The sequence below is a fragment of the Protopterus annectens genome, chromosome 4.part0 (assembly GCF_019279795.1).
Source record: "Protopterus annectens isolate FY-2018-M chromosome 4.part0, PAN1.0, whole genome shotgun sequence".
Classification (NCBI taxonomy): Eukaryota; Metazoa; Chordata; order Ceratodontiformes; family Protopteridae; genus Protopterus; species Protopterus annectens.
Window position 1 is genome coordinate 1,110,063,506 of NC_056733.1, and position 16,489 is coordinate 1,110,079,994.

The window sequence follows — 16,489 nt, forward strand, 5'->3', positions numbered from 1 at the left end:
TATGTGGCACATAAGCAGGGAAGTACACATTCTTACCCCCTCTGCAGATTAGCCATGGCATTGTGGAACACAGCCTTGAGCTACCAGTTGCACCTACAAGCTCAATTCCTGCCAGGAAAATTAAATACACTGGCAGACAGACTAAGCAGAAACCTCATGGACCCACATGAGTGGAAACTGGAACCAAGGATTTTCAACATGTTGATAAGCAAATGGGGGAGCCCAGATATAGACCAGTTTGCCTCTCCCCAGAACTACCAATTGGACAAATTTTGCACAAGGACTCCCCACAAACAAGCCTGGAAAGTGGATGCTCTGTCCTTCAGCTGGAAAAAATCTGTCCGTCTATGCCTTTCCTCTTTGCCTCTGCTCTTCAAAGTACTACTGAAAATCAAACGGGACAAACCAAGGATGATTTTGATTGCTCCAGACTGGCCACATCAACACTGGTACCCCCTCCTGCGCAGTGTGTCATGGTTATCTCCATGGCACCTGCCTCAGACTCCTTCCCTGCTGTCTCAGCAGGAGAACCAGATTCTGCACCCTCAGCTTCTAACACTGAACCTTGCAGCCTGGCTAATTACTTAATCTCTCCTTTACCATCCCTCAGCAAACCTGTGATGGTCATCATTTTAGAGGCAAGGAGGCCTAGTACTAGAAAATGTTATGCTCAAAAATGAAAAAGATTCTGTGCCTGGAACCAGTCTCAAGGGATGAGCACAGCAGCACCCAATTTATCTCAGATTTTACAATACTTAACTGAGATGCTTCACAAGGGTCTGTCTTTTTTTTCCTCCATTATAATCCATGCCTCAGCCATTTCAGCTCATTATAACACAGAACCGCCCCACTTCTCTCATCCACTGCTCAAGCAGTTCCTCAGAGGGGCCAAAAATTTGAGACCACCCAAGAGAGCTCCAACCCCAGCCTGGGACCTTAACTTTGTCTCGGAGAAAGTCACCCTACCTCATTTCGAGCCAGCTGCTACTGCAGACTTAAAATTTCTTTCTTGGAAAACATATTTCCTTTAGCAATCACTTCAGCTAGAAGGGTATCTGAATTACAGGCTCTTATGGCATTGGAGCCTTTCATCATTTTTCATGCGGACGGGGTGTCCCTTCGAACCAATCCATCCTTCATGCCCAAGGCGGCATCCAGTGTGGCTCTTAATTAGTCCATTCATTTGCCAACCTTCTTTCCCAATCCACAAAATAAAGGGGAATGGATACTGCATTCCTTAGATGTGCACAGACAACTTAGATTCTACTTGGACAGGACTAAACCTCAAATGAAATCTATACAACTGCTGGTGGCATTTGCTGCAGGGGCAGAGGGGAAGGCTATTTCAAAGCAAACCATTTCTAAATGGATAAGCCATTGCATTCATTTCTGCTATAAGCACCATGGAAAACATATTCCCCAGGGGATCAGACCACACTCCACCAGGGCTGCATCTACCTCTACAGCCTTTCTCAGAGGTGTCCCTACCAGGGACATCCTAGAGGCTACTATCTGGAGTTCTGTACATACTTTCACCAAGCATTATCATTTGCCAATTTTCTCTAAATTCAGAGCTGGCTTTGCCACTGCAGTCTTGTAGGGCCTTATAGCTGGCCCTAATGCTATCTAAATTCTTCCTCCCAACCATAGCTTTGGGAATCTACCCAAATGTATTGACTGCAACAGTGAAACACAAAATACATAGTACAGTTGTGTACACTTACCATAAATGTAAAGGTTAGAGTGTATTCAATGTTGCAGTCCTGGTTACCCTCCCTCCAGCCCCCTAATGTCTTTTGGCTATACCTCTACTTTCCTTTACTATGCTTAAAAGCCTTTTTGGTGTATTTGCTTTTTTGTTGGAGGTATATCTTTGTGCTTTTATATTTAATTGCTTCCCATTAGGGGGCACCTGAAATCTGGGGCAAGAAACTGATGTAAAGGCGTCTGCTGCAGGTTTTATACTCCTGACGAGCTGATGTCATGGAAGAAGGGACAGCAACCGATGCAGGACCCAAGACTTTGTTAATCAGGCCGATTTGAGGGCTACCTGCAAGCAGATAACCCAAATGTAATGACTGCAACAGTGAATACACTCTAACATCTACATTTATGGTAAGTGAACACAACTGTACTTTCTTTGTAAAAGCACTGTAGTAGTGATTGAACTGTAAAATGGCGGTTTGTTTAAGTGTTCATGTAAAAGCTGTAGGAACAAGAGTAGGGTAAACCCCCGAAACAGCTACTCCATGGTGGAATCATAATATCAACAAGCTTTACAATTAAAGGAGGAGAATTTTGACCAAAATTCCAAAGAAAATCTTAACAAAACACAAACTCATAAATGCAGAGACTCGATAAGTAATGCCCAGAGTGGTAAAGCTCTCGACACTGAAATAAACAACTCAGGAGCTTAGTAAAATCCACCAAACCCAAGTTTAATGCTAAAATGGCTACTCAAGCAATGACAATTTCAAGACCTTTTTATTCATGTTCGTAATCTTAGAAGCACAACACAGCAGTGCGCTGAACTGACTGAATGATATTATCTACACTGAAAATGTAGTGAACCAACTGGCTGATGAAAATTCAGCTCAAACTTTTCCCGTCCGTTTGTCCCACAAGAAATAACTGAAACTGGCTAACCTCCAACTATTGCACAAGACCAAGTCCTAAAAGCACTATCAAAGGCTAAAAGTACTTAATTGATGGGCTCTGACAATATCCCTGGATGCATCTTAAGTGAAGCATTTCTTTTTTTTTTTTTTTTTTTTTTTTTAATCCCTCTTCTTCAAGCCATTCCCTCAACAGCACTGTTCATCTTCAGCCTCTGCACAGCTGTTGTAATAAGGGAATAAATAATAGCTGCGTTCATTCCCTTGCATAAGGGAGGACCTTCCACAGACTGAGGCAATTTCATACCCACAAGTCTGACCAGCTTCATATGCAAAGCCATGGAAATACTTCACTAATAAAGAGAGACCCGTTTCAGTTTGGATTTTTCAAAGGCAGGTCATGCTTATTCTGCCTGGTGGATTTTTTTGTGAGAAGGTCACCAAAACAATGGATGAAGGTAAAACAGTACACACAGCATAACTTGACCTGGCCAAAGCTTTTGATACAATTCTTCTACTCAGGCATCGTGAAAAAGCTAAGTAAACTCCATTGTCACCTGCTGGATTGCCAGCTGGCTCACAGGATGCAAGAGATCAACATAGGTGAAGTTATCAAAACGAACAAAGTACCTGAACCTTCCAGATTAATACCTTAACATCCATGGAAGAAAAGAAACATTTAGAAACAAATGGATGCAAGGCAATACTATGGTACTATAAAGTTGCAGTGTAATGTATCCTTTTGAGGCAAAGCAATGGCACGTTGTGACTGCAATAAAAACAATCCGTTTATTCGAACCAGAAATAACGCAAGTGCTTTCACAGTGTATCCCACTGCTTCTTCAGACGCATTGACAACTTCTAATAAGAACATTTAAATACACTAATTAAAACAGGTGTCCAATTAAAAATCTCTGGCTAATATGCAGCTCTTTAAAGTCATATTACATAACTTAAAACAACTTTATGTATGCATACATGAAATCTTACATAAGATATATATAATATGTAAAAGATGTATAAAATCAAGAACTATTACACAAACGTAATTACAAATATGACTACTATAAAAACTAAAGGGAATGGAAATCAGATCGATGCCTAAATTAATGTGAAGTCTGTCCCTACATTATGACTAGTAAACTATTAAATGGAAGGAAGGAGAAGACCTTAGGTTTTGAAACTATGAATGTTAGGAGCTAGGCTGTAAGTAAGTACAACTAAAGGTAAAGGTGATTATTTCCTGATTGGTCTGGTTTTTAAGATGGGTTTCATTTAGTCCCTTGACTGCATCAGCCTTTAGTCTGACTATCCATTTAGTCTCATTTACTTCAGTTCTGTTCCTAATGTCCCCTAACCTGTTACTAACCTTCGTATTTTCTGTTCTATAAAACTTGAATGTATGTATGCTTGAGGTGTTCATAACATGTTTGGCTAATGCATTGGTTGAAACCTGCTTCTGTATATCCTATAGATGTTCCCTGATTCTGAACTTAAACTTTCTATATGATTTGCCTACATAAAAGGCCTTACAGATTTCACACATGGCAAGATGAACAAGATGCTCAGTGTTGCATGTTCCTTCAGCATTAAACCAAAAGGTTTTCTTCAAATCTGGATGGATGAACAACCTCAACACTTCTACATATTGGCAGACGTTACAACTGTTACATGGTTTAACCCCCTTACTAGGTCCTTTCTTAGTCCCACTAAGGTAACACAACATTCTCATCATACTAGTCGTCATATTTTTGTAGGTGAAAGATGGATAAACACCTATTATACCATGACCCCCCATTAATATTCCAAAACGTGCACGCTGATTGGCCAGCGTGCACGTTGTAAATCGACTTATACTAATGGAAAAAGGTCCGGTCGCCCAGACTTTTTCCATTAGTATAAGTCTCTTAAAACACTGTCTCGCTATGTTAAAAGTTTAACATAGCGACACAGGTTTAAAAAAAGCAACGGAGATCTCCATTGCTTTTTTTAAAGCTGTCTCGCTATGTTAAACTCCTTTTAACATAGCGACACAGTGTGTAAAAAGCAACGGAGATCTTGCTTTCTCAGTTTGCTTTTTTTTTTAAACCTGTCTCGCTATGTTAAATGGGTTTAACATAGCGAGACAGCTTTAAAATAAGCAACGGAGATCTCCGTTGCTTATTTTAAAGCTGTCTCGCTATGTTGAACCCATTTAACATAGCGAGACAGGTTTAAAAAAAAAAAAAAAGCAACGGAGAAAGCAAGATCTCCGTTGCTTTTTACTGTTTCACTATGTTAAATTGGTTTAACGTAGCGAGACAGCTTTAAAATAAGCAACGGACATCTCTGTTGCTTATTTTAAAGCTGTCTCTGTATGTTAAACCCATTTAACATAGCAAAACAGTAAAAAAGCAACGGAGATCTTGCTTTCTCCGTTGCTTTTGGCCACAGCTCTGATGTACTGCGTAGGCATGCTCAGTACATCAGAACTGCCGCGGATACCAGACAGCTGCGGAAGGGCAGCAAAGAGGCATTATACAATGCCATTATTTAAGAAAAGTAATTATTTCTTTTCTTAAGTAATGTCATAGTATAATAGCAATAACCCACTTCTGGGTGTGGGTAATGCGGGATTTACCCACGGTTGTCTTTCTTTGGTCCCTCTGGCTTCGCCCTCGGGACCAAACCACGCCAACCGTGGCTAAATCCCGCATTACCCACACCCAGGCGTGGGTTATTGCTATACTACTTTCCTAATTTCAGGGTCAGCTGTTAATATAGGTCAAAATTTCTTAAAGATATATTCCTTGCTACTTGCATGTTGTTAGCATACTTTACTGGCATTTTATGTTGTACATTATCTCACTTGCGTTTGTTATGACCCATGACTCTTCTCTCATCTTCTGCCCTTTTCTGAGAAATAGGGTCTGCCCGTCGTGGATCTACTATCTCAAACTTGATTCAAATGTATATCTAACTTATCTTTATGATATCCTCTGTGCATAAATGTATGTTCCAAAAGTGTCATTTCTTTCTCAAAATTTTTCTGTTCAAAACATAGTCTTGATAATCTCATGCCTTGACCTTTTTGCTACATTATTGAAATTATGCTGTGGGTGCATACTAGTTCTGTATAGACAGGTGTTCTTATAGCATTTTCTATAGATTTCTGTAGTTATTTTCCGTTCTGTGAAATTTAATAGTGACATCAAGGAAATTTATACTTTTATTAGAGTGCTTTAAAGAACATCTTAAAAATGTAGATGTATGATTCAAATATTCAAAGCACTGTAGCAATTGTTCTAGGGAGCCTTCTCAAATGAAAAAGAGGTCATCCACGAACCGTATATAAAATGTTATATGTGCTGTAAAATGACCATCTACTATATGTTCTTGTTCCCATACTGTCATAACTATATTAGTGTAACTGTTGGCACATGGAGTGCCCATGGCTACTCCATCTGCTTGAAGATATATCTGGTTGTCAAAAGTAAATACATTGTTCTCTAGAACAAGTTCTCAAGTTCCATCAGTAGCATTATTACGTCTGTCTTCACTGCTTCAAAACTAGAATGTTTTCCCAAGTAATGTTGTAACATGGCTATACCTTGGTTATTCGGAATAACTGTAAATAAGGATTGTACATCCAAAGTGACCATAATATTCTCTGTAAGATCTATATTAGTGTAGTAGTATTGGTGCAGGTCCATTAAGAATTGTTTGGAATTTCTTAAAATAAAACAGTTCAGATCTACAAATGGTCTTAAAACTTTTTCTAGATATATAGAAATAGATTCTGTACACCATCCTTTACCTGAGACTGTGGGCCTCATCGGTGGGTCAAAGGGATTTTTATGGACTTTAGGTATGCCTTGCATGACTGGTATTAGTGGGTCCTCTATCTTAAAATATTCATATAAGTTTAGCTCCAGTAATCTCATTGCTAAGCATTCCTGCAACCTAGTCTTAATCCTAGTAACTATTCTATCATCTTCGTAAGCAATTTTTCTATATGAAATGCCATTATTTAACATTTCATTCATTTTGCTGACATAAAACACTCTGTCCATAACTACTATAGGTAGTAGGTATATTGCCGGGACATATACTTATAGTCTCATCCTCCTGTAATGACTTCAAGGCTGTTCTTTGTTTAAAATCTAAGTTAAAAAGCCCCCTTTCTTAGCACTATCTGAATCACTATAAAAAAACTTGATACAATGCCTCTGTACATAATTTTTTAAAAACATTAAGAACAGGATGTCTGATAGGCATGTAAGTGCTAGGTTTATGCAAATCATAACATATATTTGAAGTATTATTTAAATCATTAGTTGAATCATTGTTCCCATACAAAATGTTTAACACAAACATAAAACTACTGTTCAATCTCAGCCTTACTACAGGATATGTGCCCAAAGAGTGGCGTACAGCAACAGTGGTCCCTCTCCATAAAGGTGGTGCCTCAACGGATCCTGGAAACTATCGCCCCATAAGCCTGACTAGCTTGGTCTGCAAAGCTATGGAAAGGATCATCATGGACCTCATAAATAAAGATATTGGGGACCTACAGACACTGGATCCTACCCAGTTCGGCTTTGTTAAGGGCATATCCTGCCTCTTAAACCTGGTTGATTTCTTTGAAACAGTCACCAAGGTCATTGACGAGGGGAAGGTGGTCCACACAGCCTACCTAGACCTCGCAAAAGCCTTCGATACAATACCCCACTCGGGCATTATAGATAAGCTCACCGGCTTAAATATAAACCCCTATGTCACTAGATGGATTGTAAACTGGCTCAAGGACTGAACCCACATGGTTAGAATTGCTGGAGCCATGTCAGACTCCAAACCAGTTACAGGTGGTGTCCCACAAGGCTCAGTCCTGGGACCTCTCTTGTTCGGTATATATTTCTCGGAGGTACAGGCCAACACGGAAGGACTGTGGCTGACCAAGTTCGCAGATGACTGCAAACTGGGTGCCATAATTGACTCTCCAGCCGACACAAGCATCCTCCAAAAGGGCCTCATAGAAACAGACAACTGGTGCCAGAGCCATGGCCTCAAGCTAAATGCCAAAAAGTGTATAGTCATCCCCTTTGGCAAAAACAAAGTGCCCACAAATTACCACATAGGTGGTAATCCATTAAGTACAGAAGAAGTAATTAGGGACCTGGGGACCCAAGTTGATAGCAATCTCTCATTTGACAACCACGTGGCCAAAGTGGTTAGAAAAACATTTTATATAGCCCACCTAATCATGAAGGGATTCGCATCTAGATCAGGGGAGGTCATCGTGCCTCTTTACTCCTCCCTCATCAGGCCCACAATTGAGTACAATGCCCCTTTTGGGATGTACCTTACCAGACACCTGCAGCAACTGGAAAGACCCCAAAAGTACCTCACCAAGAGGATCCAAGGGCTCAAACAGATGCCATATGCTGCCCGGTTAAAGAAACTCCAGCTCTATTCAGTGGCATACCGCCTGTTCAGAGGCGATCTGTGCCTGACGTATAAAGCCATGTCCAACTTGGAATTAATGGACATGCTGCACCTCAGAAAATCCAAATCCCATCGAGCTATGCGCTCGAGAGACTTGAACCTCAGCACTGAAATAAATAGGACATGCTGGAGGGAAAGATTCATAACCCAGAGGCTCCCTTCACTCTGGAATAAAATCCCAGTCCAGGTTAGACAGAGTCCCTCATTGACTCTCTTCAAGAGGAATCTTGAGTGGATGGGAGATTGTAGGTTTACCCCGGGTATCACTTCTGTGTCACTGTTAGACAGAGGCACAGTGTACTAACCTCGAAAAAGGGCATAGCAAAATAAATTTAAAATGAGTGGCGAAAGCCAAACACATTCTGGCTAGGCTTATAAATGCCCTAGGGCAGATAGCTTAGTATGAACCTATGAACCTATTACTGTCTTTGTATAACATTTCAAATTGAGAATATAGTCAGTTACCTCTGCCGGTTGAGCAGGTATGAAGGAGAGACCCTTTTCCAAAACTTGTGATTGCTCACCAACAAGTTCTTTGGTTTAAATGTTCCATATTACTGAATCTTGTTGTTCGACCGCATTTTCTTGATTGTGTGTGTTGTTGGTATCGTGGTCGTATTTCCTTTTCAACCTGGTTCTGCTCCTGGACCTGTCCCTTTTGCTGGTTCCTTTAACGGCTGTTGGTAAAGGGTAGTTTAAATTAGGCTGTCTCTTACCTTGCTGCATGTTCACGGTCTCATTTGTTTTTGCTGAAAGGAGAAGATTGATGCTTTCTACTGTTAGGAAGGATGAAAGAATCTTAAGTCTAGCCCCTAATAACTCTCCTTTAGAATGGTTCAAGGGATTTAGCAACTGGGAACTCCCTTCTGTTACAAGGTTCCACGTATGCTGTTCACTTCCTGCATCATCGGTTACAATACATTCCCCTTGGGCTGTACTCCGTTGTGTTGAAGACATACTTTGCCTCTCATAGGTTCCTGGAGTGGGCGCTGGCCCTGCTGCTCACCGATTGGTGCCACTATTCTCTTTCGGCCAGGCAAAGACATGGCCGTTGGAGAAATCCCTTTTGTCTCTCTCTCTAGTTTCTGCAATTTGTTATGCAGAGATCTCTTCTCAAACAATGCCAGGGAATCCATAATATTCCCAATTTTAATCTCAATTGTGCTTCGGGAAACTTTGCATGTAGTTCGGATTGTATATTAAGCAATTTATTTGAACGTTCTTTTTCTTCTGGTTTGAAATAATTTATCATTAGGGTGAAGTTATCCCTCCAAAAAAAAAAAAAAAAAAAAAGGCTCAATCAGCAGCGGAGTCCCCCAGGGTTCTGTGATGTGACCTCACTTGTTTGGCATCCTAATTCCTTCTCTGAAGTAAAAGCCAGCACTGAAGGGCTGTCTGGCTGTCTGTTTTGCAGATGACTTAGAAGCTAGGAGCAGTCATGGAATACCCAAATTACTTGGCCATTCTGCAGAAGGCATGTCCTAAATAAATAACTGTTGGTAAAAAGAGCATTATTATATCCTCTTGCAAGTTATGTGCCCGAGGAACTCCCATGTGGACAATACCCTCCTACATGCTGACCCAATTTTTAGGGTTTTGTGAACTTATATGGACAGTGACCTAACTTTCGACGAACATGTGTCCGCTGTCATAAGACGGTCCTTCTATACTGGGCAGCTTTATAAACAAAGGAATTGTGTCTAGATCTAGGGATATCCTTGTTCCCCTTTTACTCGGCCTTCATTAGGCCAGTCAATTAATATGATGCCCCTTTTGGCATGTTTCTGTCCAGACACCTTTAACAACTGGAATGTCCACAGATATACATTACTAAAAGGACACAAAGCCTAAACAAAATCTAAAACAGGAGACCGACAAACAGCCAGCTAGTAAGCGTACACTGTTGCCCCAAGCGAATAAAAGCAACAATAAGGAAAACAGCAGCAGTAATACGAAGTACGGCACCAAGTCGCATAAAACGTAAACAAGTAAACTTTTAATAGTTGGCAAGGGCTTTCACCACTAACTGTGGCTTCATCAGACCATATAGAAATATAAAATCATTTTAAAACCGTTTTTAGCACTAATCAATCAACTCATTAACTTCAGATTCTCTCTCAGCAAATTATACAGCAGACTCACCCCCATGCTTTGTTAATGACATTCTTAATTCATTGCATCTACTGAAACCCATGTTGCTATACAGTGTTTTCTATGTACTGCTAAGAGGTCACCAGTGTCTGACATGCAAGGCATCTTCCAACCCAGTATTTACTCTTGGCCTGGGTCATGGCAGTAAATGATCTTTGGGTGGTTTCACTTATCGAATTAAAGGCAAATAAATAATGCGTGTCCATTATGCATAATGCATATTAGCATATGAGTTATGTAGTCAGCATATTACATCAGCAGTTTTGACAGACTGCTGGGGAGGGGGCCAGCAACCCAGTAGTTTGTTGTGTAACTTTGCTGAGAGTTCAGGTGTTCTATATCTTTAAGCTCTTTTCTTCTAATGTTGAAACTGCAGTGCGTCACTTCTTTCTCGTCACAGGTTCCTTTAAATACTGTATCCTGGGTCATGCAGCCACACGGTTAGTACATTTATAGGATCATAGGAGGTTACTAGGGTAATTTTCCCTGGGCCCTTACAAGCCTAGCCAAGAGTTTATCCCCAGAAAGAAACCTCAGTCAGCATCTGTTGTCCCTGTCATTGAGAGACACAGGTGGAACCCCCTGGGACAAATTTGTGGTTTCCCATCCATTCATCAAGGTTGCCCTTGAAGAGGATCAGTGAGGCGTTCTGTTTTGACGTGTATGGGAAGTCTATTTCGGAGATGGGGGAGCCTCTGGGAGACAAACCTGTCTCTCCAGCAGGATTTGTTAATGTCTCAGATTAGATTTAGGCCTTTTGAGTGGGCAGTGAGCGAGGAGTTAGACTTAAGGATATGGATCATCACTAGTAGGGCAGGGTCCGAGATTGCCTTTTGGACGAGACACAGATCACCTCTGAGCAATCTGTACGATACCGTGTAGAGTGATAATTTGAGCCTGTACACATAGGACACCTGTTGGAGACCATGGATTCTCTTTGTTAGGTATTTATGTGGCCTTTCTAGTTGGTGCAGGTGTTTGGAGAGATGCATACCAAATGGGGCATTGTACTCCATTATTGGCCTAATGAAGGAGGAGTACAGAGAGGTAATAACCTCATTTTTTTTCTGGATGCCATCCCTTTACTTATGAGATGAACCAAGTAAAAGGCTTTTCTGACCACTGCCACTACATGATGGTCGAATGTGAGATTATCAGCCTGTGTACCCGGGTCTCTCACCACAGGTTGTGTGCTTAGGGGGTTGCTGTGGATGTGGTAATCAGTACAGGCTGTGTTTTTGCCGAATGGTATGATGATACTTTTTTTTGCAATTAACTTAAGGCTATGACATTGGCACCAGTCATTTGTTGCTGCAAGACCCTTTTGTAGTTTAACATCATTTGTGGAGTAAGTGACAGCACCCAACTTATAGTAGTCTGCAAACTTGGTCAACTTTGTCTTTGCCTGGACCTGTGAGAAGTAGATGCCAAACAGTAGGGGTCCTAGGACAGATCCCTGGGGAACACCACTAGTGACAGGTCTCCTGTCAGAGGTGGAGGAGCCTATTTTGATCTTGTAGGTCCTATCAGTGAGCCAGTTGGCCACCCACCTGGTGAGAGAGGGATTTACACCAAGTTGTATTAGCTGTTTGATAATGACAGTCTCGAAGAAGTCGACCAGGTTCAACAGTCAAGATCTGCCCTTGATGAATCCGACCTGGGTGGGGTCAGGTGCTTGGAGATTGCCTTTGTCCTTGTTTATGAGATCCATAATAATATGCTCCATGGCTTTACGGATCAGACTTGTCAAGCTAATGGGGGTGGTAGTTTCCATAGTCAGTAGTGACACCACCATTGTGCAAGGGGATGACAGTGGCATTTCTCCACTCTGCTGGAATGAAGCCTTACTTTGGCTGTGGTTGAACAGGGTACTCAGTGGCGAAGCTAGTTCTTGCTGGAGATGGTGCAGAATACAGCCTGGGATAGTATCGCGTCCCATGGAAGCTGTGTTCTTTGCCTTGGATAGGGCCTTTAACACTTTATCTATGGAAATGTGAAGTGCGGGACATGTACCAGGGATGTTGAATGGACCTTTTTGGGGTGGCAGGGGAGTGAAGTTTTCTTTGAACCTATCTGCAGATTTGCTAAGTCAACAGGATCAGTGCAAGTGATTAAGTACTAATTCGGAACAAACCTGGGCTTTGCCATGGAGGTTCATGACGTAGCTGAAGAAGGCTTTGTGGTTTCCCTTTATAAATAAAGCTTAGAGCTTTAAGTTGCATTTCTTAGCTGGTTTAAATTGCTGATGCACATGGACCCTTGTTCATACTCTGCTTAAGGACACTAGCTTGGTTAAATGACTTGTTTAAAACTAGACAATAAGCAAGTGAAGAATGAGAGAATCAAACCCTGGACTCAGAAAACAGCTTGTTAAAGTTCCTAGTGTTAATCCACCATGATACCAGACAAGATGCACAGATGGTATATCTTGGTGTAAAGGATTTGAGGGGGGAAAAATAATTCAGGGAGAGTCTATCTTTCTGCCCCCCCTCCCCCCCCCCAGAAAAAAGTTTTCTAGCAGGCTTCTAGTGTTAAAGATCATTTCCTAAATGTTCTCATCTTCCACATGTAGAAATGAGGCATGCAATATCTGGTGCATTTGAGCAGTATGACTTGAGGTATGGGGGCATAGCCCCTCCTTCCCTCACCCCATGCATTAGAAGACCCATACTCTTTCAGTTGTGTAATAAGAACCATCTTGAAGTTGATGCATTTTTTTTAGGAGAAAGAGCAGTTTCTCCTGATATGTTCATTAATGCACAATACAGTGTGATGGTCTGGTTTGCTTTATTTTCATTCACTGAGGTATCTTTGTGAAAATAAAAATCATGTATGAATTCCATTAAGCCAGTTATTTTAAAACTGTTTTTTTTTACATTTCAATCATGTAGTAGCTCACTTTGTGTTGCAGATTATCTTTCTTGCTAACACCCCCCCCCACCGTGTACTCTGCTGTCAACTGTACACACTCAGTAGCTGCGCACCCTACTTTGAACATGTGGGCAGATGATTTCCATTCTCTTCAGTACTTCAGCTGCCATGTGTGCCTGTTTTCATTTATTGACTGCCTTTCTTCAGCTCCCTTAGTCTGTGCATGGGCTGCCATCCATTCCATGTTGCTGGGATAAGTTTTCTAGGTTAATAATCCATTCTTTCTACTTGGAGTGTGACTATCTAAATGCATACAGTTTTATTAACGCAGACCAGACCTTTAGAATGCTTTCGGTCTCCAGTGTTTACTTTCCCTCCCTTGATGCACAAGTAGTTGCTGTCCTCTGCTGTTTGGCTTCAGAAGTGCATTGATCGGCAGAGATGTTCAGTAGTGTGGTTCCTTTCTCAAGTCTGCATAGTATGACTCTTTCACTTTGGTAAGTACATGTTTCTGAGCACTATACCACTATTTCCGGCTTTCTGTTTAGCTTTTGCATGCGCAGCAGTAACAGATCTTAAACTGTAATCCTTTTCCTCTTGTGTTATGTTCGTACTGATGTTTTTTTTTTTTTTTTTTTTTTTGTTACGGTCAGCTTACCCATGGCTGTATGCAATGTCTGCTAGTTCCATCTTCACTTCTTCATTCATACTGTTGAAGGATCAGCTATCACGACTTCTCAGTTCTGTCATGGAGTCCGTCTGCAGATGAACTCTAACATAGCCCTACTGATAAACAGTTTAATGTCTTTAGTAGACAAATTTGTCTTGGGCACAGTATAAGTGCAACCCTAATACCATAGAAAAGGTGCTGTATGCCCAAGGGGATCTGTCTGGTCAAGAGAAATGCATGCAGTTGTTGCAGTTGCTTGTTACATTCATTTTCCTAGCTGACACCTGTGTAAAATATCGGCCGAGTCCTTGAAGAGAGAGGAAAAAATTAGGTAAATATGTATGCCTTTTGAATTTCTACCTCGACAGATTCCCTGTAAGTTTTCCATGTATACTATTTATTTAACTCTAATTTTTTTGTACGTATCCCCTAGTGAACAAATTTTGCTTGCTGCTGGAAGCATTTCTTCTCATGTCTTGCCTTGCATTCATCCTTCATTTTTTCCTACTATTCTAGCCAAGTTATAGTGCTGTGGTGGTGGGGGCATACATATGTAGGTTATGGACACTATACAAGTGCACATAAATATATGAACCCATACTCAAACAAATGCTCACTTAATTGTTTGCAGTTTGAATTGACGGTAATGTATACTAGGATTTATTAGTGATATAAAGGACAATGTTGCTAGCTGCTGTTTTTCCAGTACCTTGTGTACAGTAATGGTGTATGGCTTTATCTGCATATTTTTTTAGTCATGTCTTTGTGTGTATATATGTACATGTGTATTTATATCTGTATGTATGTTGTGTATAGGATGGATGTATGTGTGTATCTCTCTGTGTGCATGTATATATATATGTGTGTGTGTGTGTGTATGTATGTGTATATGTATGTATATATATATATATATATATATATATATGTATATGTATGTATATATATATATATATATATATATATATATATGTATATATGTATATATAGATATATATATATATATATATATATATATATAGATATATATATATATATATAATATGTATGTATGTATAGGAAGAGACGCATATATACACACACACATATTATGTATATATACGTATGTATGTGTATGTGTGTATATTGTATAGATTTATTTATTTTTTGTCTGGTAGGTGACTGTACTCTTGTACTTTCTCCTTTCACTTCCTACAGGATTAGAGCACAAAAGAAAATGTATAAGCTAAGCATTTTTTTTGTACATTTCTTTATATGGCATTCATCATGTCTTCTCAGTTAGGTTGGTTACTGACTTATCTCTTATGGGGGGGTGAGTAAGTTGATGCCATATGTTGGCAGTATTGGGTGAACCTTGTATGCACTACTGTAACTACATTACTTTTTTTCTACAGGACGATGCCTCCATCCCTGAAAAACGTGTCCTTGTCACTGGGGCTACAGGGCTTCTGGGCCGGGCAGTTTTCAAAGAGTTTAAGCTGTATGACTGGAATGCGGTGGGCTGCAGGTACAACAGAGCAAGACCTGACTTTGTACGAGTTAACCTTTTAGATTTTGCAGCAGTTCGGAAACTCCTGCAAGATTTCAAGGTAAACATTTGGATATATTTTTTAAAATGTTCTAGATTTTGAACTACGTACAGCAAAAGAGGACTAGAATAATAAACAAAAGGAGCTACATAACAGTAGAAAAGAGGGTGCTTACATGCATGCAGATGGTGCCATATTGTATAATTTATTATGCAAACTATTCCTGTGGCATTTGTTTTTAAATACCTTCTTTTCTTGTGCATCACTTGCTATCTTCCAGAACATCGTTATGTTCCTCTTGGCCACGATTGATCGGTAGCTGTTTCTAACTAAAGATAACTTGCTTGTGGCTTTCTCCATCCCTCTGTCTAGCTGCCCAATTTCTCTGTGCCCATCATCAAGCCGTAGTGTAGTGAGTGTTAAGTTTCTAAAGCCTTTCCCTTTACCACTGTCAATATTTTCCTTTGCATATGGAGTACATAGATCAATTTTTTACTATGTTTTTTTTTTTTCTCTTGTTTTCTGCCAGTCGTCGGCTTTCCCATTTTCTGACCTACCTCTTCATTCCTCTTGGGGGTAAGGGCAGGCTGCAGTAGCAGTCATCCAGGCAGCCATCTGGGATTTAATTATTTGTGATCTAGGAAAGGGTTAGATGGGGAAATGTGTGACCTGCATCATTGTGAGTGCCAATATAGCTCTCCCATGCTGATGCTTAGTTCTGCGCATTTATGATGAAGGCTACTGCAGGGCGACGCTTGATGAACTGAATGCATGCCCTATGGTTGATGTACGTCTGCTTACCCTCCCCTGAGGGATATTGAAGCACCTAGTGACTTATACTGCCCCTTTCCTTCCCAGGAAAGGTATGCCTATCTTCCCTTTGTAGTCAAGACTTTCTGTCTTTGCTGTGTAGAAGAGAACATGGACTGCGATATGACCTTTGTTAGGTGGTAGTGTAGTGCTGTTGATGTATGACTGTCATGTACTTAAGAACTGCATTCCATGTGGTTATGGGGGTATGTAATGTAGTTGGGGACATTACCTCTTGGAGGAGAACTGTGGTTGGACTGGTCTGTTGGCACAACCCATTAACAGCATATGCCTGTTCCCTAGCACTGATGGGTTAAAACTTGAAAAGATGTGGGGACACCGGAAACATCATCATTCTGCAG

The 16,489-nt window shown here is 40.7% G+C and overlaps 1 protein-coding gene across 2 annotated transcripts in view; it reads left to right on the forward strand.

The window, feature by feature from the left end:
• MAT2B (methionine adenosyltransferase 2B) overlaps positions 1 to 16,489 on the forward strand; it is a 459,887-nt gene that overhangs the window by 67,250 nt on the left and 376,148 nt on the right. For both annotated transcript variants that reach the window (XM_044069088.1, XM_044069089.1), the window contains exon 2: positions 15,183 to 15,377. In XM_044069088.1, coding sequence (XP_043925023.1) covers positions 15,183 to 15,377 — 195 coding nt within the window. The remainder of the gene's footprint in view (positions 1 to 15,182; positions 15,378 to 16,489) is intronic.